Source organism: Pinus tabuliformis, chromosome Q (assembly GCF_031772625.1).
Source record: "Pinus tabuliformis cultivar Carrire ecotype Pingquan chromosome Q, CPIR1, whole genome shotgun sequence".
In the NCBI taxonomy this organism is placed as follows: domain Eukaryota; kingdom Viridiplantae; phylum Streptophyta; class Pinopsida; order Pinales; family Pinaceae; genus Pinus; species Pinus tabuliformis.
Genome location: NC_142296.1, coordinates 1264260802 through 1264285551, shown reverse-complemented (window position 1 = coordinate 1264285551; position 24750 = coordinate 1264260802). Strand labels below are relative to the sequence as shown.

Below are 24750 nucleotides of genomic sequence, written 5' to 3'. Positions count from 1 at the left end.
GAATTTGAAGGAGGAAGCTTGGTTGAGTTTTTCTCCACAACTCCTTGCTCAAAACACAAATGAGAAAACCGTGAGTCCAAAATTCCTTATACAGGTTGGAAAATGAAAATTAATTTTTCTAAAGCTGGTTTTTATTTTATAGACTTTTTGACCTTTTGGCTTGGAGTGTTGGGATGGGTTGTTTTTACAGGATGTTTTGGAGAATTTTTTGAGAAATTGCTTTGGTCCCATGACTGCAGACCCATCATGACAGGTATCGCTTTCTTACTGGCATATAGCTTAGGGAACATCACTTTCCATTACATTTTGCATACTAGTCTCCATACTTCGATATTTTTTGCCATAGGGTTGACCCCATCATGTCTTGATTCACAAACGATTTTCACTTGCCAAATTATATAATCATGATGTGATGGTAGAGCCAACCTTTACATGGGCATCTTAGTTAGATCCTCGCTGACATATGTTGCCCATGCTGCTATATTGAGTAGGCTTAGAAGTCCTCTTTAGTCCCACCATGACTTGTGCGTTGGAGACTCATTCTCTTTCTTCTTTGCTATTTTCTGGCTTTATACCCTAGAGGCTCCTTTGTGTTGAGTTGTACTGCTACATTACATGTTTAACATTTGCACCTTTTGGCCTTGAGCCGGCTTCACTTGGACTTGTGTTTAAGCCACCTATTGACTATGTCTTCCGCAAAATCAACCTTGCAATCACTTAGCCTCTGTAACTTGACATACCCTTTTACCCATGGAAAGAAGCATTGGTTACGCTTTTATAGTTGAAATATAGCATGGATGCTCAGATTATTCAAGCAGAAAGAGCATGCGTGATTGAAAGGAAATAGATACAAGAAATGGAAGCTAAATTACTGACATCACAAGATAGAGTGAAAACATTGAAGGTTGAGTTGAAAAGAAAAGGAGAAGTACTGGAGAAGATAAAAAAAGTGATGTGTCCATTGGATGATAACCGTCTTGATCTAATGCGTTCTTCCTCAGAATATTCAACAATGCAAGTAACATCGTCAGCAAAGCAATCACCTGAGTGCATGCTTACTGGAAAACCTAGTTTGTCGTCTGTAATCATGAAGTGCAAAGAACAACATATACCTGCAAATGGAGATAACCAGGGAAGATATAGAGAAACTGCTAATGAATCAACTGCAGATGTGTTGCTTTTATCAGAAGGAAATGAGAACAAAGAATGCATGTCTACTGAGAATGATTTAAGGTCGCGGTCAGTTGAGGAAAGACAGATGGCAAGCACTGTCTGTTTTAAAGGCCAAACAGATATACCTGTAACTACTGTTGCAAGTTTAACGCAGGATTACTGTCCACATGCAAGGGGACAACATGTTTCTATTGCAATGGCATATCCTTGTGCCAAGTTTGAAAATACCAATGTAAATGTTGATTTCGAAGACATGAATTCTGTGCAAAAAGAAAATGCTGGGTGTCTTTCTCAAAGCACAATCTTTGTAACCTCTACAGGGAAAAGTTGTACACTTGATGGAGGTTCAGTCCATTTGGATAGAAAAGCATCTCCAACTTCAGAGTCTGATGCTTCCCTAGGTGTTGAGAGCAAATTAGCTATGACTGATACAGGTGCTATTGCAGTTAGAAATGCAGAAAAAAAAAAAGATTGTGTGTCTTGTCCAGATGTATATAGTGCAGCATTTCTTCCGCAAGATAGAGAAGCAAGTGCACGGGAAGCTGAATCTTCTCAGACTTCTGGTGGAGATGAGAAAGCTGCATCTTCTACTAGGGAGAGTCTAGGCATGAAAGTTGAAAACAAAGATGCAAATAGTTGTGGACTGGATACCAATAAGCATGTTGAAGAGAAGGGAAATCCAGAAGTTGATTTCAGTACCTCTAGCAAGTTTCTTGATAACGATGGAGTGTTGGAATTACTAAACAATTTAATACATTCTACTGTCAATAGTACAATCATGATTGATAAATCAATTCTCAGAGACATTCAAACTTGTCTGCAAAATGCACATGAAAAGATAGAGTTTCTGCAACTTGAATCACAACTGCAGCAGGAAGAATTACAGCAATGGAGTCATCATTCTGACTCCCATAAGCAGCAAGTTGATTCAAATCCAGTGCCCAAGGAAGCAGCAAAGTCACATGCAGATGTAGAAGTTCAGTTTGCACTTCCCAAGCCAATCATCAGACCTTGGGAAGAGCTTGTCCATAGCAAGCACATAACCGGTCTTGGATATGAGAAGGACTTGTCCTTTCATATTCCAAACTACTCAAAGCCCATTCAGTTTCAGAGTGCTGGATTCATTCATGACAGTTCACCTGCTCCTCATGACAGTTCAGCTTCAGCTGTTCCAGACTCTGCCCCTCTTCCACAGCAACAACAACAGATCGTGAAATGCCAACACTGTGACTGAGTTGGCCATTTGAAAGATCACTGTTTTGATCTTCATCCATGTAAGCACTGTCATAAAACCAGTCATTCTTCACACAGATGCTTCAGAAATAAACGTCCTGCAAGAACAAAGATTCATCTTGGATGGATCGCTTCTTGGCAATGGGAAACAACAGCCAAGAAGATATTCCAAACACATGTCAGAACTTGTTCCAGAGTATTGAACAGTCTTACAGTTGAGTTTTCTCCATCATCTCACCTTGTATCTAATAGGGGGGGAAATGATGGTCATCTACAAGCTTCAAAGTCACAATAAGCGAGCCTGAGCCACAACCTACCACACCAGTTTCAGAGTTGTAGCCAGAAACAAAGATGCCCCTGAACATGCCTTCAGTTGGCAATCTGGGACACTTCCTCTAGCAGAAGACTTCAACATCTTTCCAATTTTGGAAGAATTCCAGAAACAAAATTGAGAACACTTCCTCTAGCAGAAGACTCCAGCTTCTTGCCAGTTTTGGAAGAGTTCCAGGAATTGCATTAAGCATTCCAGAGTTGTTGGTCATCCTTAAACCATCACAGGTTGAGACTTCCCTTTTCAGGTTGAAGTTCTCCCTTTTATATGGGGTGAGACCTCCCTTTCATGGTTGAAGGTTTCCCTCTTCAAAACAATAGGAGCACTTCCTCTAGCAGAAGACTTTAGTTTCTTGCCAGTTTTGGAAGAGTTCCGGGAACTGCACTAAGCGTTCCAGTGTTGATGGTCATCCTTAAACCACCGCCCTTTATACCAACATTTCAGAGAGCACATTCAACCTAGTGTTGCCATGCATTTTTGTACATTTTGTATTACAACTCTCTTCTTGGACTCATACATAACCCTTCGGATTAAGGGGGGGAATGTTGGACACCTAATCCTCAATGGGTTAGTGTGGAAGCCGAATGGACAAAAGGAGTCCAAGAGACCTTGGGATGTGAAACCCAACGGTCAACAATGTGCTATAAATGTATATCAGTTGTTAATTAAAATTGTACTGTCATGTTTTATCTTTCCTATTTGTGGTTGCCCATGTGTGTTTAACAACATTTATTTTCTTAGAATAATGAAGAACAAAATTCCTCAAAATGCCATCACAAGGAGGTTCTTCTCCCAAAACTGAGAGGCAGAGTAACTAAGCACTTCATTTAGTTTTGCTTCCATAGTAGATTAGTTGTAATTTCATTTTTAGCTTTAGTATTTCATTTAATTCTGTTTCCATAGTAGATTAGTTGCAGTTTTATTTTCAGTCTTAGTATTTCATTTAGTTCTGTTTCCATAATAGATTAGACATTAGTTGCAATTTCATTTTCAGTTTTCAATATTTCATTTAGTCTTGTTTTTGTAATTGAATTGACAGTAGTTGCAATTTTACTTCTTAGTTTGTAGCTCATGATTTGGAAATAATGATATGATTAGAAATAGAAACTCTATTTTCATTTCTTGATTAAACTTTGCTTCCAAATCTCACTTAAGCTCTTTTTAGTTCTCATTTCTTTAGGATCTTAGCAGTCTTTATAGAAGTTAGATTTAAGATTTTGTTAAGTACATTGTAAATCATTAGGGATTAAAGGATCAAAAACCCCCAAAACAACATAAAACTCAAAAACAATGAAGTAAGAAGGGTCATCTAGCACATATAGTGCACTACACTTCATCAATTTACTATACCCGGATTGATAATTTATGTAGAGAAATTTAGGACACTAAATTGACCAAACAGGAGTCATGTTGTCAAGTGTCCAGTGAGGTCTTTTATTTTGAATATAGACAATTTTTCTGGATGCCTCACCCCACAGGAATTGAGGTAAGTCTTGATCATGTAACATAAATCTAAAACTTTCTTCAATTGTACGATTCCTCCTTTATACTACATTTTTTTTCTGGATTATATGTAACTATCAACTCCCTCTTAATTCCAGCCTGCTTACAGAAAGCTATGAGTTACTTTGATGTGTATTATCCTCCATTATCAAATCTTCGCACTTTTATATTTATTTCAATAAGATTCTCTACTTTTGCTTTGAATTCTTGAAAATTTTCAAATACCTCATCCTTGGACTTAAGCAAATAAATCCAAGTCTTCATTGAGTGGTCATAATTGAAAGTCACATAGTACAAATGACCTCCAAGAGATTTTGTAGAAATAGGACCACATACATCAGAGTGAATGGCATCCAGGATTTCTTTAGATATTAAAGCACAACTTCCAAATGATTTCTTTACATTTTTACCTAATGCACATCCCTTACAAATTCCTTCATGATCCTTCTTTAGTTCAGGGATGCCATTCACCATTGAGTTCAGAGATGGTAATATTTTGTAATGAAGGTGTCAAACCCTTCTATGCCAAAAGTCAATGTGAACCAAGGCTTGAAAGAGAGAAGTAAGTAATTTGTAGAGCCTTCCCTCTTGAATCCCAAATTTTTTTGCATTGTTGATGCTAGAGTCCTTATCCCACACCACAACTTTTCCATCTATAAAAGAAATTCTATCTCCTTTATCTTATAAACATGAAATGGAAAGTAATTTTTTCTTCAAACCTGGAATGAATAAAATGTTGTTGAGATGTATGTTTCATCCATCTTCTAGCTCCATTGAAGTTGGTCAAATTTCTCTTACTGCATAACTCTTTTTGTCTCCAAGTTCGACTGAATAAAAAGTTTTTCCTCTTGATAAGGTATTTAGTTTTTTTTTCAACCGTGGTTCATGGTCACTGTGTGGCTGCTACATCCACGGGTAATAATTAAAGTAGATCCACTCAAAGGGATTTTCCTACTGGCTTATCTAGTCGGGCCTAACTCGAAGGGAGTGGAGGAGATTTGATCCCGTGACCTCCCAATTTGCAAGGTAATTAGCAAAGAGAACTCGACCAATTGATCTATCCCTTGGGGATAATAGGGTATTTAGTTGTCTATGCTCACCTATAATATTTCTAGATGCTCCACTATCAATTACCCATATATTTTCATCTTCAAAAGTACCTGCGAGTGCTAATAATTATCCTTTGTCCTTTGTAGTGTAGGTCTTGATCATATAGTTGTTGATAGATGACAAGAGATCCTTAAATTATTTGATTCCTTGCTTGAGGTGACTTGCCATCATAAAAATCTACTTTAATGAGAACTTCAATCTTCAAGGATATAGCGATCTTCATCATGCCCTTTGTCAACCTTAGCTCTGATACCATGTTGAGAAATCATTAAGGCTACAATAGAGGTGATTCCGCTTAGACTTGATAACTGCTTGTGATTTCTTTTACATTTATTGATTATTAGCTTCCTCTTCTCTTATTATCATGTTGTTCTTATCATAAAACAACTACCAAAACATGAAGATCAATAATACAATGAAATGAGATGTAGAATGCTAGCCAGGGCCAAAAACTTTCCCTTTGAGAGGAAAACCCACAAAAATATCTTCTCTTCTTATAGACTCTTAAAATGATGAATTCCAATACTTCTACACCAAGACCAAGACCCTTCAAAGACCAATTCAAACCTTCTGGAGAATGTGATGCCTCTTACCAAGTCAAACCAAGTCAAATCTCTTCTATTTTCAAAACTTCAACCCCCAAATTTAGATCTTCGGGCCTCACTGTAGGTCTGAAATTTTTGGCCCTTGCAACAACAACAACTTTCACACATGTGGGAAAATTTAGGGCTTTTAAGTCTTCCTCCATCCTTCGCTTGGGTTGCTTATTCTTCTAGGACTTGTAGGAGACCAAATTAACTTATATTTTCCAACTTCGACCCTTTCCTTGCATATGAAAACTTTGGCCTTGATGTTGCATAAACTCTAGCTTTCCTTTGCACGTGAGAGAGAGCGAGTGTAAAAACCCAAAAATTTGTCTTCCTTCTTCCTTCTAGTCCTTTGATTTCTTTCTTCTTCTTTTCCTTCGCTTGATTGATGAGTGAATGAAAAAATGAGGTTGAATGGTCTCTTATTGATATCCCTTCCATGATTTTAAACTACCAAAATTTTCTCCATTGCTAGGCCAACTTGGTCTTGGAGGGTATTTTGATGCTTTTGACTAGAAAATAATTCTTTTGACATGTTACAAGATACCTAATGGGACCTTTTACATATGAAAATGAATCTTTGACTTCATGAATCAATGAAAAAACTTAGAAGAACTCAATGGGTGCTTTGACCTAAAATAAATTGACCTTGAACATGAAACCCATGCTACAAAGAATAATAATAATAATAATAATTTTAATAATTTCTCTTTTCATTTTAAAATATATAGGATTCAAGAGTACATATGAAGATGGAACCTAGTTACATGTTTCAAAATTAGGAATCCCAAATTAGGCTTCAGAAACTTACCCTAAACAATGCTTAAATTCCACATTAGAAATAATATGAAATCGTCCTCAAACTGAGCCTTAGATTGAGGCTAAAATTCAACCTTAGGGATGTTGAAAATTGGGCAACTTTGGGACGAATTTCCCTTTGGAAACCCTCCTGCCCTAAAAGGAAGTACACCTTCCTAGAATGCAAATTAAATAAATATTATTTGATAATATCTATTTGGGAAAGCACTCATAGAAAAATGAATTTAATATTATTGCAAACACTTGAATTTGAAAGTTTCCCTCTTAATTCTAAGTCAACCTCACCAAAAGTAGGGGTTTCAATAACATCAAAGTTACCCCATTAATTAGTATAGATAAAGGTTCATGGAAGCATAATGAAAAATCATCGAAAGAGATTGGATAATTAACAAGGCCTGAGATTTTTCATATGGCATTATTCATACAAAGGTTGTATGACATTTTTCCTATGTATAGCTTATACTTCGTGTGTAGTTTTCTTCCAGAGTTCTCGCATCCATAATTGTTTGCATCGACATTTCGAGCCATCCATCGTGGCTCATCATCAGGATAGATCATTGATTTTGTAAGACATATCTCATACCAATGAGATCTATCTTACACAATTACTGATCTATCCTGATGATGAGCCATGATGGATGGCTCGAAACATCGATGCAAACAATTATGGATGCGAGAACTTGGGAAGAAAACTACAACAAAGCACTGATCACAAAAGCCTAAAAAAAATAAGCTTATACTTCACTGACTTTCATATATTGTTGTGAGGCTAGCACAATCTTATGGTTCAATCTTGGTATTGCTAGGCTCACATTAGACAATGGAAATGTACACACAATGCTTCACATGTACATCATGTGATTATAATTCTTTGTGGATTTGTTGTATGTTTTGTGACTCGCACATCATAGTGGTTTGATGTTTTGTAACTCATCCCTTTATATTTTTCTATTGGTTTGATTTTTTTTTTTTATGGCTCGAATAAATCTTGTGATGGCTTGCATATTACAAAAGGATCACACTCTGTCCTGTAGCTCATGTATATATATTTCTTAGGCTCAATTTATGTAAGAAGTTTTTTGTGACTGTGGAATGGTAAACAATTATATGTGTGGCATTACAGTTACTATGATTAGTACATATCTCATCGACATCACACTTATACATGATATGGTATGTGGTTCGCTATATATATCTCTATGGTTTGTTCATCAAATATCTTATTTGTGGTTCCTTCATCAAGTGCAAAGACTCACATTCTACAAGCTCTCTTTTGTTTTCTCTATGACATCATATCTGAATAGGGGCATAACATATATCTAAGTCAACACAAATCTATGACTCTATGACATCACATATATTTGAACAAAGTGGTTCTACATACACATAGTGACTTGCTCATATCATCGACGACTTACATTTCATGTACTGGTCCACATATGGTATATAACAAGCTTCTCTTCTATGATTTTTGTAATTGTACTCTTCTTCTAAATAATAAGAGTTGCTTCCTATGAGGTATGACATTAACTCGAATATGACTAAGAGTCCATTTATATATAGAAGTGAAATTTTATAGAAAGTGGTGATCTTGTGTATGTGCTTAACTGATAAATGATGGCATGGTACCGATGCTCATATAATGTTGACAATGCTATTTCTGATATTTTGATGTAACCATGTATATGTGTTGGCTTGAGGGGGCCTGACCCACGTTTGGAGTTAATTAGCCAAAACAATCCCTACACTACTAGCCCTTTCAACATCAGCCCATGGAGTGTGGACTGAAATCTCACCTGAAGCAGTATGGGAGGATGCGGAACCAAGTTTCTGCACCTTTGAGATGTCTGAGGTGTCGATTTAGTCCTGCTGTTCCTACCTTCGTGTAGGTCACTTCACGCACTATCCTGACCTTCAATACCTCCATGATCTGTTATAATCGCCTTTCGCGGAGCCCTAACTAGGGGCTGAGATGCTTTCGCGCTGCTATGGCAGTGTCCTGCGCTATTTCCCCAAATTACACTGTGTATCTTACTTATCTTCTTAAATATCTTAGTTAACTTCACGTAAACATATATTATATCTTGCATTCACTTATTCAACACATTCATACATATTCATGTATCATATAAGCATTAAAAGTGCAATGTATATTCAATGTAACAGATGCATAAAGCAGTAAATAAATACGCAGATTGGATATGAAACTTCCATTTATTAATGCTCCAACTATTATAGACTTGACTCTCCCTGTGCACTCAGCTGCAGGGGTCTGTGCACTCCGCTGCTGACTACTATTCCTCTGCGCACTCAGCTACAGAGCCTTCTCCTACCCTACGACCCAAAACTAGAATTTACACTAGATCTTCAGCTAAGCTTCTATTCCTTTATCTCCCTTAGCTACTTAGAGCCTCACTCTATTTATACAATCCCATGGTTCGGGGACCATGGGTAGATTTCTACAGCCGACATTACATTACAAAATTGAGGGCGGACAACCCAATGATTCTTTTACAAACTATGTGCTCCGTGCCCACAAATTGCAGAGTCTTTACATCGGGGTTACAAATTTTGACCAAAATCTGGGCTCTAAGCCCCAAAACTTCCCTTGGGGGATCCCGTGCCTAACAGGCCCCCAACACAAACATCGTGACTTGCCCTTGAGTCACTCTGTCAGTGCAAAGATCTTTGCACGAAGACCTCCCAACTTTGTCTGGATCACTGCAAGATCGGCAGCACACTGAGCGGCTGCCTGATGTACTTCCTAGATGCGTCGTTTAGAGACCGTTGTAGCTGAACTACTTCTGTGAACCTGTTCCTGCATTCCTTAATCTACGCGAGCTTTGCTTCAATAGAGGTGGTAATGACGTATGCCTCATCAATCCATGGTTGTAAGCGTGCCTTCAAAACTGTTTCCTTATGTTAAGAAGCATCCACCTGCTCCTTGAGCGCTTTCACCTACTGCATCTGCGTGAGCCTCTGTGTAAGGGAAACTATTTGCATGGTCCCTTTTACTTCATCATATTTCTGATGTAGTTCGCACGCCTTTATTTCTAGGCGCTGTATGTTTGGGTCCTCTTGCAGAGTGGTGAGAACCTTGAACGACTCCTTGAACATCTTTGTACAACCTTTCACTGCACTGTTGACCTCCGCTATTGCTACTGTAATAGTGATGGTGTGTTGTTCCTTGACCTCTAGTGGAGTTGAAGCATGTGCCTTCAATTGCAGTTTGGCTATCTAGAGGTTCAGTTTCAGGTGAACCTTGGCCATCTCTTCCTTTGCCTCGCACACCCCTACTACGAGTTTCCAGATGCATGCCTCCGTTGGTTCCTCTACTTGGATGGCTAGCTCTGGGACCATCTGGCAGGCTTCCTCAACCACCTGCACTAGCTGTCAGTTCTGTGCCACTGCCTCGTTGTGCTGCAGGCTCAACTGTTCAATGTTGATGTGTTGCTCGCTCATGAAATAGAGCGCGTGACCCCCCCTGGCTCGTAGTTCTGCAGTAACTCTGTCCTTCAAAACATAGAGCGTCTCCCGATGGAGCGCAGCCATGTTTAGCCCAATTCCCTTCAACCTACTGAGCATAGGCCTGTCAGCCTCATTTTCTGTCACAAGTGCTCCATCTAGTAGTTGGTCATTTGGGCGCATAGAATTTCCTCAGCCATGGCCATACCTAGTGCAAGGTTGTTTGACACAATAACAGCTTGTGGAGTGCGCACCTACAACTCTTGTATCTATGCTCGGAGAGCCGCCAACATCATCTGGATTTCCTTCGCGAACTAATGTAGGGTCTTCGCGGTGATGTCCCTCAACGACTCCCCAATATTGTGCAGATCCCCCTCGGTGAGGGTGATTGGGTCGAAAGAAGTCTTTGAAGCCTTCAACCTCTTTCGTGGCCCTACTTTCTCTCTTGGGCACTGTTGTTTCAGCTATGTGGATGCCGTTTGCAGGTCTGTGCCACCTTGCTTTGTATTTGTTTCCTGTTTGGGCGAAGGTGACTTCTGGCCTCCATGCTCCTCCTCTGCTACCTTCTACTGCTCTTTTGCTGCTTTCGCAGTGTTCCGTGCTGCTTGGGCCTTGGATGTTGATGCTTCGTTTCTTCACTTCTCTACAAACTGTGCCATCCATAGTTTTCCCTCATCCTTTTTACTCTATGCAACAAACTTCTCTTCTTCCACCATGGAGATGGCAGAGCAGAGTAGAGCAGCTACCTGATGATGAAAATAGTCACTGGGGAACGATGGTAATGTGGCACCCAGAGCAGGTTTAATATTCCTAAATTTTCTACACCTCTCAGCCACTTACGTAGCTCCAACTTTATAACTCCCGCTGGCACGTCTTTCTTCTGGCACATGAGTTGCGCGACTGCCAAATGTGGGAACTTCTTGTGGTCCGCGAGATCCCAATCTTCAAACTTTAGTCCAGGCACTCGCCCCAAGTGTGCTCCATCAAAAATGATGTCATCGGGGAGCAGCGGAGTCCGCAGATATCTTTTGCTCTCATCTATGTCTTTGGGCACCCTTGCTTTTCCCTTCCGCAGAGGAACATATGCGGGCAGCCTGGTGAGAGGGTCTGTACCTTAGGTTTCTACCTCCATATCTACATCCTCCTCCTCCTCTACTAGGATTTCTTCAAAGTCTTCCTCCTCATCAGCTTCCAAATTAATCTCCTTCCCCTTTTCTTCCATGGTAAGCCTAGGCCTGAACAGATTCCTAGGGGACATGTGCACCAGTACCATAGGTTGCTTGTCTTTCTTGGGTCTCAGTATGTGTGGAGATCTAGGGATTTTTGCAGCTATCTTGACACTTTCTAGGGCTTCTCCTATCGTCATGGCCTATGTGGCCTCCTCAACGGTCATTTCTCTAGTATCCATGGCTTCCTTAGGCGCTGCCATACTGCTATTCCATAATTCTCTCAACAACTCAGGTAAGTGCTCAAACAACGACTTCGACTTCAAAAGATCAAAAAAATCTGTGTTCATGAATCTCTGGGCACGCAACAATTCAATTCTCAAATTGCCAAGTGTTGTTTGCTGGGCAACCCTTTACAATTTATAACGCCTTTCGACTTTTAATTCAACCATTCCCCCCACATTTGGTCCATTAATGCTCACTTGGCAATAGATTTTCAAGAATCTAGTCCATAAAGTTCGCCTTAAATGTGTTATGAGACCAGCTCAAGAAAAGATAGAAAAGATAGATCAACGCCTTAGAATTCAGCCTCTTCGAGGGGGTAACCTCCTTTACATTACATAAATGAACAATTCTTGGATGATTCAAATGACAAAACCTCCTTTCTATATATAGGAGTCTAAGGAGTCACAATATAATCCAGCCAACCTAACAATAATAATATAAAGCCACAAAAATAATAATAGAGGGATTCTATGGGGCACAGTAATAACAATATGGGGGCAATAGGGGCACAACAATATTAATAAGGGGTATAACTACAATAGTAATGGGGTAATCACTAGTATTATAGGGACCCAACATGCCCCTCTGCTTCAAAAAAGTGTTGTCCTCAACGCTTGAGTAGTTTTGGATACTTCTGCATAAAATTCTCATCCTCCCATGTGGAATCTTCAGCGGATAAGTTCTTCCACTTGATAAGATACTCTGAAATTGAACGATTTCGTAGCTGTCTAGTTCTTGTTTCTGTGATTGCTTCTAGTTCCAATATAATTTTTCCTTCCTCGTCAAGTTCTGGCAATATTGTTTGAACTAGGAGCTAGTTGCCTATAACCTTCTTTAAACATGAAACATGGAAAACTGGGTGCAATCGAGAAGCTGCAGGAAGCTCCAATTTGTATGCCATAGTACCAATCTTTTGCAACACCTTGTACGGACCATAATACTTTGGTTATAATTTATTATCCTTCTTAGCTTGCTTGAGGGACATTTGCTTATATGGTTGTCGCTGTAGGAATACCCAATCACCTACATCAAAACTTCTTTCACTGCGATGTTGATCTGCCTGTTGTTTCATTCTATTCTATGCCAACACGAGGTTATCCTTTAAGAGTTGGAGGACTTGTTGTTGATGTTCGATGTGATGTTGTTGGAGGACCTGTTGTTGATACCAATAAAGTGCCATAAATGGGGTCATTTTTGTTGCTGTATGGAAGGAAGTGTTATACCACCATTCAGCCAGAGGCAACCATTTGACCCATTGTGTCTGTTTATCAGATACAAAGCAACGAAGATATCCTTCCAAACATTTGTTTACTATCTCAGTTTGCCCATTAGATTGAGGATGATAAGATGAGCTATGAGCTAACTGAGTACCAAGACAAGAAAATAATTCTGTCCAAAAATTTCCAGTGAAAATGGGATCTCTGTCACTTACAATAATCTTTGGGTTTCCATGTAGCTTTTGAATTGTTTCCATAAATGCAGTAGAAACTGTACTGGCTTTAAATGGATGTGATAATGCACAAAAGTGTGCATACTTGGTAAGTCTGTCAACTACCACCATGATGACACTCTTTCCCTCAGACTTGGGTAAACCTGTGATAAAATCCATTGAAACCTCCTCCCAACGTTGGCTTGGAATGGATAATGGTTGTAATAGACCCGGTGTCTTAATTGTTTCAACTTTATTTTGTTGGCAAACCAAACATTCAGCCACAAACTTTTGAATATCTGATTTAAGGCCATCCCAAAAAAATTCCTTCTTAACCCTGTGGTAAGTTTTTAAAAATCCTGAGTTCCCTCCTAAGGGAGAAGTGTGCAATTCCATAAGAATCTTTTGTTTTAGCTGGGAATTCTTACAGAGGTATAAGTGATCTTTGTACCATAACGAATCATTTTGCCAGCTAAATGTACCAGACGTACTGGAATCTTGTTGTAACTTTCGAATAAGTGCCCACACTTCTTCGTCATTCTTCCATTCCTCCCTTGTTTCGTTTATCCAATCTGGTTGGATAATAGAAATGGCGCACGACAATGCTTCCACATCCTCATCCTTTCTTGAGAGTGCATCTGCCACCACATTTTTCTTCCCTTTTTTGTAGATGATTTCAAAGTCATAACCCAACATCTTTGTAACCCACTTTTGTTGCTCTTCAGAGGATAATCTTTGTTGTGAAAAGTATTTAAGGCTATCATGATCCGTTTTTACCTTGAAGTGTCTACCCATTAGGTAGGGTCGCCATTTCTTAAGTGCATAGAGTATTGCCAACATTTCCTTCTCATAAATAGCTTTGCTTAAAAACTTTCCCTTGATTGGACGACTTTCAAAAGCAATGGGTCTTTCATCTTGCATTAGAACAGCACCAATTCCATTTCCTGAAGCATCACATTCCACAATAAAGGTTTTTGTGAAGTCCGGTGTAGCTAAGACCGGTGCTTGGCACATTGCCTCTTTAAGATGTTCAAAGGCCTTTGTTGCTTCCGGAGTCCATGAAAATGCATCTTTCTTCAATAATGTTGTTAGAGGTGCTTCTATTCTCCCATAATTCTTAACAAACTTGCGATAATACCCTGTCAACCCGAGAAATCCTCGCAGATGCTTTATGGATGTGGGGATTTTCCATTCCTTAATGGCTTTAATTTTGCTAGGGTCTACCTTAACTCCTTCATGAGATACAATATGACCCAAATATTCCACCTCCTAGACTCCAAAGAAACATTTGGATCTTTTTGCATATAATTGTTTTTTCCTTCAATAGTTATAGTACCTTTTCAACATGTTCAACACGATCCTTCCAAGACTTGCTGTAGATTAGTATATCATCAAAAAATACTAACACAAATTTTCTAAGGAATGGTTTGAAAATTGAATTCATCAAACCTTGAAATGTTGAAGGTGCATTGGTAAGGCCAAAAGGCATGACCAAAAATTCATAATGACCCTCATGAGTTCTAAATGCTGTTTTCATAATGTCTTCAGTCTTCATTCTGATTTGATGATATCCTGAACGAAGATCCAACTTGGTGAAGTAAATTGATCCATGCAATTCATCCAGTAATTCATCAATGACAGGAATGGGGAACTTATCTTTAATAGTGAGCTTGTTGAGCTCCCTATAATCCGGACACATGCGCCATGATCCATCCTTCTTGTGCACCAATACTACTAGAGCAGAGAAAGAACTTTGACTCGGTTGAATTATACCAGCCTCTAGCATTTCTGCAACCATACGTTCAATTTCACTCTTTTGGACATAGGGATATCTGTACGGCCTGATGTTTGGAGGAACACTTCCTGGAATCAGATGAATAGCATGATCATGATCACGCATAGGTGGGGGACCTTTGGGAGTCTCAAATACCTTGGAATGATTGTCCAGGACTTTTTGGAGATCTGGAGAAATAGATGATTGTGATGTGGAAACATCTAGCGAGCATAATTATGCAATTACACCTCTTTGCTCCTTTTTTAGAAGCTTTGTCATACTATTAGAGCTGATTATCTTTCCTGGTTTCCCTGCAATACCCCTTAATTCAACTTCCTTTCCTTCCGTAGAAAATTTGATGAAAAGTTCTTGAAAATTAAAGCTATTGTACCCAGGGATTGTAGCCATTAGACTCCTAGTACAACATCAACACCTCCCATTGGAATGGAAAGCATTGGGCTAGTCAATACATATTCTCCCATGGATAGCTTGATATTATGGCACTTTCCAGAGAAATTTATTGTTCCTCCATTTGCAATCATCACTTGACACTCTGGTGCTGGATATAGGAAGCAATTCAAGTCTTTTGCTACCTTACAATGAATAAAATTGTGGGTGCTCCTAAATCAATCAACACTATTACCTTTTTCTTCTTGATTTGTCCTTCTATCTTGATGGTTTGAGGAGTGGTAATTCCTGCCAATGCATTACAAGATATGGTCGGATTTATTTGTTCTTCATCTAGGCTTTGTTCCTGGAGTATATCCTCTTCTTTTGACCTTTCTTTCTCCTTTTCTTCTTCCTCTTCACAATCTATGTAGAATAATTTCTTCTCAGCACACTTATGACCTTTAGTGTATTTACTATCACAACTGTAACAAAGCCCTTTTGCTCTTTTTTCTTCCAATTTTTGTGGTGTCAACCTTATAGGTTGTGGAAGACTCGGGGCAACAACACTTCCGTCTTTATAGTTGTGAGTGGTATGCTTCCTGGTTGCCATAATTTTGCTTTCCATTTTTCTTGCTAACCTGAATGCCTTCGCTAATGAATCCGGTTCCCAAAGGCGAACATCATGTTGGATATTATCCTTTAAAGGCCCTATGAACACATCAATCCTATGCCCCTCTGAAATATCTTTTACCCTTATGTTGAATTTTTGGAACTCCTTAATGTGCTCCATTATTGAACCCTTTTGTTTGAGACTTATCAATTGGCTAAAAAAAGTGTTGCTTTTTGTATTCTCATAATGTGCTATCAATTCTTCCGTAAAAATTGCCCAAGTGATAAATGGTTTATGAGAGCAAAGCCATTGATACCATACAAACTGATTTGGTTCCAAATATAAAGTTGCCATACGTACCTTTTGTGTGTTTTTCACATTATTGAGATCGAAGAATTGCTCCATCTGTAATATCCATGTGGCAAGATCCTTGCCGTCAAACTTCCTCATATCGATTTTTGGAATATGGTGAGCCTTCGATCCAACATTAGCATCTATGGAATCATGATTAACATTTCTTTTGTTGTCATCATGAGTTTCTTTAGTACCCTTTCACCCTTAGGGACCATTTCTTGTAGCAACTTATTCATATTTATCTTCAATTCGTCCATGTCTGTCTTCAAATCTATCTTCAAATCATCCATCTTAGCTTCCACGTCAATCATCTTAGCTTCTACGCCTTTCTTTAAACAGTCCATATTAGCTTCTACACCTTTCTTTAAACCATCCATCTTAGCTTCTACATCTTTATTTAAACCATCCATTTTAGATTCTGTTCCTTTTTTTGCAAGGGACAGTTGTTGCACTTGGTCTTGTAATTTTGATATATCATGTTGCATTTCTTCCTCCTCTTCATGAGTCATGCTAGAGATTTCAAGTTCCTTACTAGGTGTTTTCATTTTCTTTCCTCGGGGCATCAGTTACTGATAATAATTCTCTACTATGCCCTTTGAATTCCTTCAAAATAAATTTTCAAACCAAGCTTAAGCAAAAATTTAAGAAAATCTACACACCTTTTTTCACTTTGTAGGAGCTCGATATTGCCTCTGATGTATCTCTGTACTTTCCAATCATCTAGTTCTGAATTTGTGAGCTGTAGTAGCCCTCTATGTCCTCTTTCCAATGCCACAAGTCTGACCCAAATTGGATTCTCCAAGGAAGAGTTATGTGAAATCTCCCACAGTGACTGCCTTATAGACTAGTTCAGTAGAGCGAACTTGTACGACGTGCCACGAGTCACTGTCTCGACCTTGGGATCTGAAAAATTCATACAAGAAACTACAGTCCGTCCTCTTTCTGTAACTTCTTACAGAATTTCAATCCGATCCTCAGAGAGAAAGTTATGACGATTTTCCCGAGGTCACCTGTTTTGAATGTGATTCAGGAGTCTGCAAACAGACCAACTTCCTCAGATCATATCTCCACAAATATCGTGCGAAAAACTATGAAATTCGGACCCAAGGTTCAACGTGATTTCTTCTCAAATGGGTTTTTTTTGCGACTTCTGAAACGTCATAGAAAAAAATAGCGAAAATGCCACGATGACCTGTTTGGAGCAGCGAAACCCTAGAATCCAAAGCTCTGATACCAAATGTTATGAGACCAACTCAAGAAAAGATAGAAAAGATAGATCAACACCTTAGAATTCAGCCTCTTCGATCTCCTTTGCATTACATAAATGAACAATTCTTGGATGTTTCAAATGACAAAACCTCCTTTCTATATATAAGAGTCTAAGGAGTCACAATATAATCCAGCCAACCGAACAATAATAATATAAAGCCACAAAAATAACAATAGAGGGATTCTATGGGGCACAATAATAACAATATGGGGGCAATAGGGGCACAACAATATTAATAAGGGGTATAACTACAATAGTAATGGGGTAATCACTAGTATTATAGGGACTAGTACCATAGGTTGCTTGTCTTTCTTGGGTCTCAACATGTGTGGAGATCTAGGGATTTTTGCAACTATCTCGACTCTTTCTAGGGCTTCTCCTATCCTCATGGCCTGTGCGGCCTCCTAAGCGGTCATTTCTCTAGTATCCATGGCTTCCTTAGGCGCTGCCATACTGCTATTCCACAATTCTCTCAATAACTCGGGTAAGTGCTCAAACAACGACTTCGACTTCAAAAGATCAAACAAATTTGGGTTCATGAATCTCTGAGCACGCAACAACTCAATTCTCAAATTGCCAAGTGTTGTTTGTTGGGAAACCCTTTACAATTTATAACGCCTTTCGACTTTGAATTCAACCATTCCCCCCACATTTGGTCCATTAGTGCTCACTTGGCAATAGATTTTTAAGAATCTAGTCCATAAAGTTCGCATTAAATGCCTACCACCCACTCCATTTGGTCTCAAGCCAAGCATCACATCATGAATAGTGACTGTAATGGTCACTTTCCAGCCAAACAACGTGGCAGTGTAGCTACCCTCACGCTGTCGTGGACCCTGTGACACTTCGCTACTACGCATAGTCCTAACACCGTGTAGCTCCCGAGTAGAGTAGTTTATAGTCCCGTGCCTCCTTTCAGCTGCCTAGAGTGCTAAGACTATGCTTTTGTCGGCTAGTAAGATGGTCGGGCCACCTATGTACACCTTCAAATGACTTCCATTAACCTTTCCTGGGAAACGTTCTCCATTTAACTTTGCCAACTACACCGCGCCACCATCTGTGATTTCCTTAATAACATATGGTCCCAGCGAATGCATTCTGAGATTCCCTAGGAATTTATCGAACTTACTATCATACGACAACACCAAATCATTCACCTTGAAGGTGCACAACTTAATATGTTGATCGTGCCAACTCTTTTTCGCGCTTCTTTTGGACCTGCTGGTGAAATCCAGCAAAAAATCATTCTTCTTCGAGCTCCACCAATTGCGCGAGCCTCTCCTCCAGGGCTCCGCGATCCATCATACCTATGAGCACTGCTATGCGTAGACTAGGCACGATCTACTCCATAGGCGTTACAGCTCCCACTCTATAGACAAGCCGAAAAGGTGTCTGTCCCATCAGTTTATTGCATGTCCTCCTGTAAGCCCATAATACTACGGGTACATGCAGGTCCCAATCACTTCGCTGCGTGTTACGTACTTTGTTCAACATGTTACAAACCTTGTTGAATGCTTCCACATGGATAACCTTTTGTGTGATTGTTCTTCCTACATAATATCTCCCCAACATTAAGAGCCATTTGCACATTTTTCCTCCCAACACACGTTTATTGATCATACCTTTCAGCACGGAGTCCATGTGCATCTGCGTAGGTTGTTTTCCAAATGCCTAATTCCACATGGCCAGACTCACGTGTGGATCATCCCGCCCATTGTATTTGTCTATCAATCACACCCTAGGATTCCCAAATTGCGTGCGCATCATTTTCCTACATTCACGCCAGTCGTCAAAGCTCCCTTTGTGCATACCCGACCACCTAGCGGGCATAGCGCGTAGTACCCAATCCAAGTTCTGGAAGCGTTTCTTTTCCATCACATCCTTTCAAATTTATTCAAGAAGGTTCCTACCTCTTTTAGACCATCATAAGTAGGTATGTCTCTTACTTTTGTCGATACGCAGCGCAGTGACCTTGTCATCATATTGCAATTCAGTGTAGTTACCTCATGTAATTGATTCTGCCATCGCTCCGTCTCCTCATCCGAATATGAAGTACAAGAGATTTTGTGCTCCCATGCAATCCACCCATCCGCGGTGGGATTCAACCAGTCCTGGTTTTGCGCTGTTATCTTATAGATGCAATCCAAATCATCATCACTTTCATAGTCGTACACCATCTCCGTATAACGCGATCCTTCAGCAGGGTCTAGGGGTATAATTATCCATAGTGACTTCTTTTCAAAAATCATTTTTCAGTTTTTCAGATTAATCACCCAATTCATGTCAGTGGCCCAATCAATTCCCAAGAGCATGGCGTAGGGATTTTTGTCATCAATAATCTCTATCACTTCAAATTCTGCTAGCGCTCACTCCCTCAATGTCCACGGTTATTCCCTACAATCGCCCCATGGGTATTATTTTCTATTGGTTCGCCATTTGCAGTTTAATAGGAGACCACTGTAGCGTAGGTCTCCCCATTCGCTCCCATGTCTACTTCGGTAGAACATTCGCATCTGATCCTAAATCTAGGATAACTTGATCCATCTCATACTCTACTATCTGTGTGGTTAGTCTCATTTCTCTTCCTATTCTTGTCTTATGCTTTCCAATCTTCTAGACTATGTGTGGTTCTCCTAGCGCAGTCCCAGCATATCTTTTAATGAGTTCTTGTAACTCTTTTACCGCCTTACTGTCATGCAGTAGCTTCATACATGTCTCCAGGAATGTTGTGAGTAGAGATGGGTCCATCTCCGACTCTGATTTATCTTTCCTCCTTGAAGTGGAGGCCTCAGTGAAGCTCTTCTTAGCTTCCATGAAAGTTTCCCAAGTGCACTCCAAATCAAACTCCACTTCTTTCGTTGGAGCTTTATGAACCCAAGTACTATCTTCTGGTTGCTTTCCTTTTTCATATCCTATCACGATTCCACTTTGGAGCACAATTTTTACATTCGGATCTTCCTCGCTCGGCTTAGACCTCATCATCTGTAGGTTCTTAGTTGGGGGAGGTGGTAGCGCTCCTTTGTCGTGTATCCTAGCTATCAGTGTAGGAAAATCTTCGGTCTCATGATAAAACGAGTTGCAATACAAACATGAAGGGCATGTTGGATTTGTACAATCGTGGGCATAATGTCCTAGCCCTCTGCAATTGTAGCATATCAACTTTCTGCGACCTCTTCCAGGTCCTCCTCCACCTCAGCCTCGTTCGCGCCCCTAAAATCCTGTTCACGCCATTCCTGCATTTTGATCAAGGTGTTGCGTTTTGGATTGAACTCTGTAGGTGGGAGTTATATCCATCATTAAATCATAGCTTCTACAAGTGCGCTCATTGTGTCCTACAAATCTACAAAATTTGCAGAACAATTGTTGTGAATTTTGCAATTGTTTTGAATCTACACCTCTTTGCGCACTTCTGGTCGAGTTGTCCCGTCCTGTTTCAGACTCTGCATCTCAAGGCATAAATTCTTCATCTGCACATGGATTTGTTGAACCCCCAAGTTGGGATCCTGCATTGGGGTCTCATGCAGCCTCATTGTGATCTCTAAGGCCTCTGCCTGGGTCGTTAGCTTTTGCTGTGATAGTGCACTTAGATGTGGTGTTAACGACGGTACAAACCATTTGCAATGTTGTCCATCCATCATATTCATATTAGCTTTGCGAATCGTACATTTTAGCCTCTAATCTAACTGCTAGGGAGTCTCGCCTGGTAGCATCGCGATCTCTTTGAATCTAGTGATCGACTGTGCTTCAGACTTCGGTCTGCTAAATTCTCTATTTAGCGCTGTTTGGATATCCACGATTCTTGCATTTGGATTATCATTGGAGTGCTTAATATACCAGGTCAACGCGTGGTCTTGCAGGGTGTTAACTAGTGTCGATTTCTTTATATTGTCATTTGTAACTCCTTGTGCTTTCCATACGACTCTTACAACGAACTGGAATTGATCTAGATCCTCATTTCCCAATCCCTTGAACATAGGAAACTTCACTGTTCTTGCCATATTTAATCACAGTGGTGGCAGAGATGGTACGGGTGAAGATGGAGGTGATGGCGGTGAAGCTAGTGGCGGTGTGGGTAGGGGTGCTATTTGTTGAATTCTTTGCCTTATTAGATGGATCACACTTCACGGCAAGACCTTCACGAGATCTTCCTCGTCCCCTCGTGGAGGTGAAATCAAGGGGCTAGTTTCTGGTCCCTTATTTCCTTCGTTCCTATAATTTTTCCACTTCGCATAGCCCTGAACATGAAGGTAATTGCGTAACCCTCTTTTCACACAATAACATTTTAATCCAAGTATTCAAAGACTTTACATACTTACCTTGCGGTCCCTTGAGAAAGCGTCGCTTTGCCTCACTATAGCTAACTGAGGTTTCAACTATGAACTCAGTAATGAATCCTCCTATAATTAGATCGAGCCAATGATCAATGGCGTGCGCAATCTTATCCTCCGATGCTTCCAACCTTCGCACTAACTCTGGGTCCACACAATAGGATTGTCGAGTTTCCACCTTCCTTCGCTATCTGCTAGCTTCACGATCCACTTGTATAGCTTAGTGGGGAAAGACATGAAGAAGATTTCGTGGATATCTGTGTACAGGTAGTAGTTTAACCACTCTTCTTTTGTTAGCTGTGGGTTCCTATTCTCCTGCACCGTGAACTTGTGAATTATTTTGTCCAACCTGCCTTCAATTTCCTTCTTAGTTGGATTCCAATGATACAACATCAGACATCTCTATGAAAATTTCGATCCTGGGAATGGAACCATTTGTTGGCTTGAGGGGACCTGACCCAAGTCCAAATTAATTAGCCAAAAAAATCCCTACGCTACTAGCCCTTTCAGCATCAGCTCGCGGAGCGCAGACTGAAGTCTCACCCGAAGTAGTATGGGGGGATGCTGGAACCAAGTTTCCGTACCCTTGAGATGTCTGAGGTGTTGATTTAGTCCAATTGTGCCTACCTTCATGCAGGTCACTTTGCTTACCGTCTTGACCTTCAATACCTCCGCGATCTATTATAATCACCTTTCACGCAGCCCTAACCAGGGGATGAGATGCTTTCGCGCTGCTATGTCAGCATCCTGTTCTATTTCCCCAAATTACACCACATATCTTACTTATCTTCTTAAATATCTTAGTTAACTTCGCGTAAACATATATTCTATCTTGCATTCACTTATTCAACACATTCATACATATTCACGCATCATATAAGCATTAAAAGTGCAATGTATATTCAATGTAACAGATGCATAAAACAAGAAATAAATACAAAGAATGGATATGAAACTTATCTTTATTAATGCTCCAACTATTACAGACTTGACTCGCCCTACGCACTTTGTTTTAGGGGTCTGCACACTCAGCTATAGACAACTAGGCCTTTGCACACTTAGCTACAGAGCCTTCTCCTACTCTATAACCCAAAACTAAACTTTACACTTAGATCTTCCTCTAAGCTTCTATTCCATCTTAAGATTCCATTATCTCCCTTAGCTACTTAGAGCCTTGCTCTATTTATATAATCCCATGGTCCGCGGACCATGGGTAGATATCTATAGCCGACATTACATTACAAAATTGAGGTCAGACAACCTTATGACTCTTTTACAAAATACACACTCCGCGCCCACAAAATGCGGAGTATTTACATCGAGGTTACAACTTTTGACCAAAATCTGGGCTCTAAGCCCGAAAAATTCCCTTGGAGGATCCCGCGCCCAAAAATATGTGACACAACAATTGCATATGGTAGTGTTCTTATGATCAAATACAATAACTTTGTCATGGCAGTAACCTTGATATATGACTTGGAAGTAACCCTAATGGATGATATGGCAGTAACTTTGATTGTACTTAAAAGACAAGGATATGGAAGTAACCTTAAAAGCAATATCATGACAATGACCTTGATAGAAGTGATTCATAATGGTAGTGAATCAATATGGAAGTAATATTATAGTGATCAAACTTTCTCCATGATGACCTATTATATGGTAGAAACTTCCTTGGACCGATTTAGGTATTGGAAGTCAGTTCATAATCATAGTTGTGAACTTGCTTAGATTGGCCCTAGGAGGCATGATATAATGACGTGTCTCACTATGGATGTAATTTGCATCTCAACTGAATAATTGATACAAAATCATGGTCTCTCTATTTGTGCATGCTTTTCATCTATTGTTGTTTATTGTTTTGTTACACTATTGTTCTTTCTACGTAATTTCTAATGTTTATACGATGCTATGGGGTGAATGTGATGTAAAATGTTAAAATTATTTGAAAATGCAATTATCTACAACATAGAACAATCTAGCCCTAAAATTAACAAGGGAGAGCTAAAATATACCAAAAAATATCCTCAAGACAAATCAATGTGTGCTTCAGAAGAGTTTAGGCTTTAGCCTTAGGATCTTGGATTTAGTCCAACAAAAGTCCCAAATAAAAGATGAAATTATTAGCTCAAAGGAAATCTCAACAACTCTATCTTCTTCTCCAAATATTAAACAAGATCAAGGTTCGTATTTGCTTCAAATCAGATACTTCTTAAGACCATTGAGTTGATGCACCAAAAACCCATGACTAATGTTATATATCTATCTACATATATATATATATCTATATATCTATATATATATATATATATATATATATATATATATATATATATATATATATATATATATATATCTCTCTCTCTCTCTCTCTCTCTCTCTCTATATATATATATATATAGATAGATAGATAGATAGATACACGTTGATATTGATTTCTATTTGAGAAATTTTTCATGTCCTCCCCATGTTTTTTACACAAGAAAAGCACCTTAATATTAAAAACAACCTAGTATTGTATAACTCAAGATGGAGTTGGATGGAGGAGACCTTAAGGAACGATACATGGATGTGTTAATAAAGAGGGGTAGCAAATTAAGTAGAGGAGTTCCAATAAGGTTTTTATGGGAGTCGTTTTGTAGCAAGAGCTATTGCTCGTGAGATCCAGAGAGAGAGATATTATTGGTCCTCTATTTTTATTGACACTCACAAGTATGTGAGGTCATGCCAATCTTACCAACTATTTGAAAGGAAAGAATAAAATTTCCACCTTATATTTGAAGGAGGTTGTAGTTGAAAGATCATTTCAACAGTAGGGATTGAATATTATTGGGGAATGTAACATCCCTTTTCACAATACCCAAGATTTGTAATGTAATTAAAGGATTATCATGTTAGAGAGCCATCTTAGATATATTGCTAA

General features: G+C 39.4%; 1 protein-coding gene across 1 annotated transcript in view; it reads left to right on the top strand.

Annotated features, from left to right (window-relative positions):
• Window positions 1–796: 796 nt before the first annotated feature.
• The window catches only part of LOC149224404 (uncharacterized), an 80307-nt gene continuing 56353 nt past the window's right edge, over window positions 797–24750 (top strand). The window contains exon 1 of the mRNA XM_089388179.1: window positions 797–1988. Within this exon, the coding sequence (XP_089244305.1) occupies window positions 857–1988 (1132 nt within the window). The 5' untranslated portion in view covers window positions 797–856. The remainder of the gene's footprint in view (window positions 1989–24750) is intronic.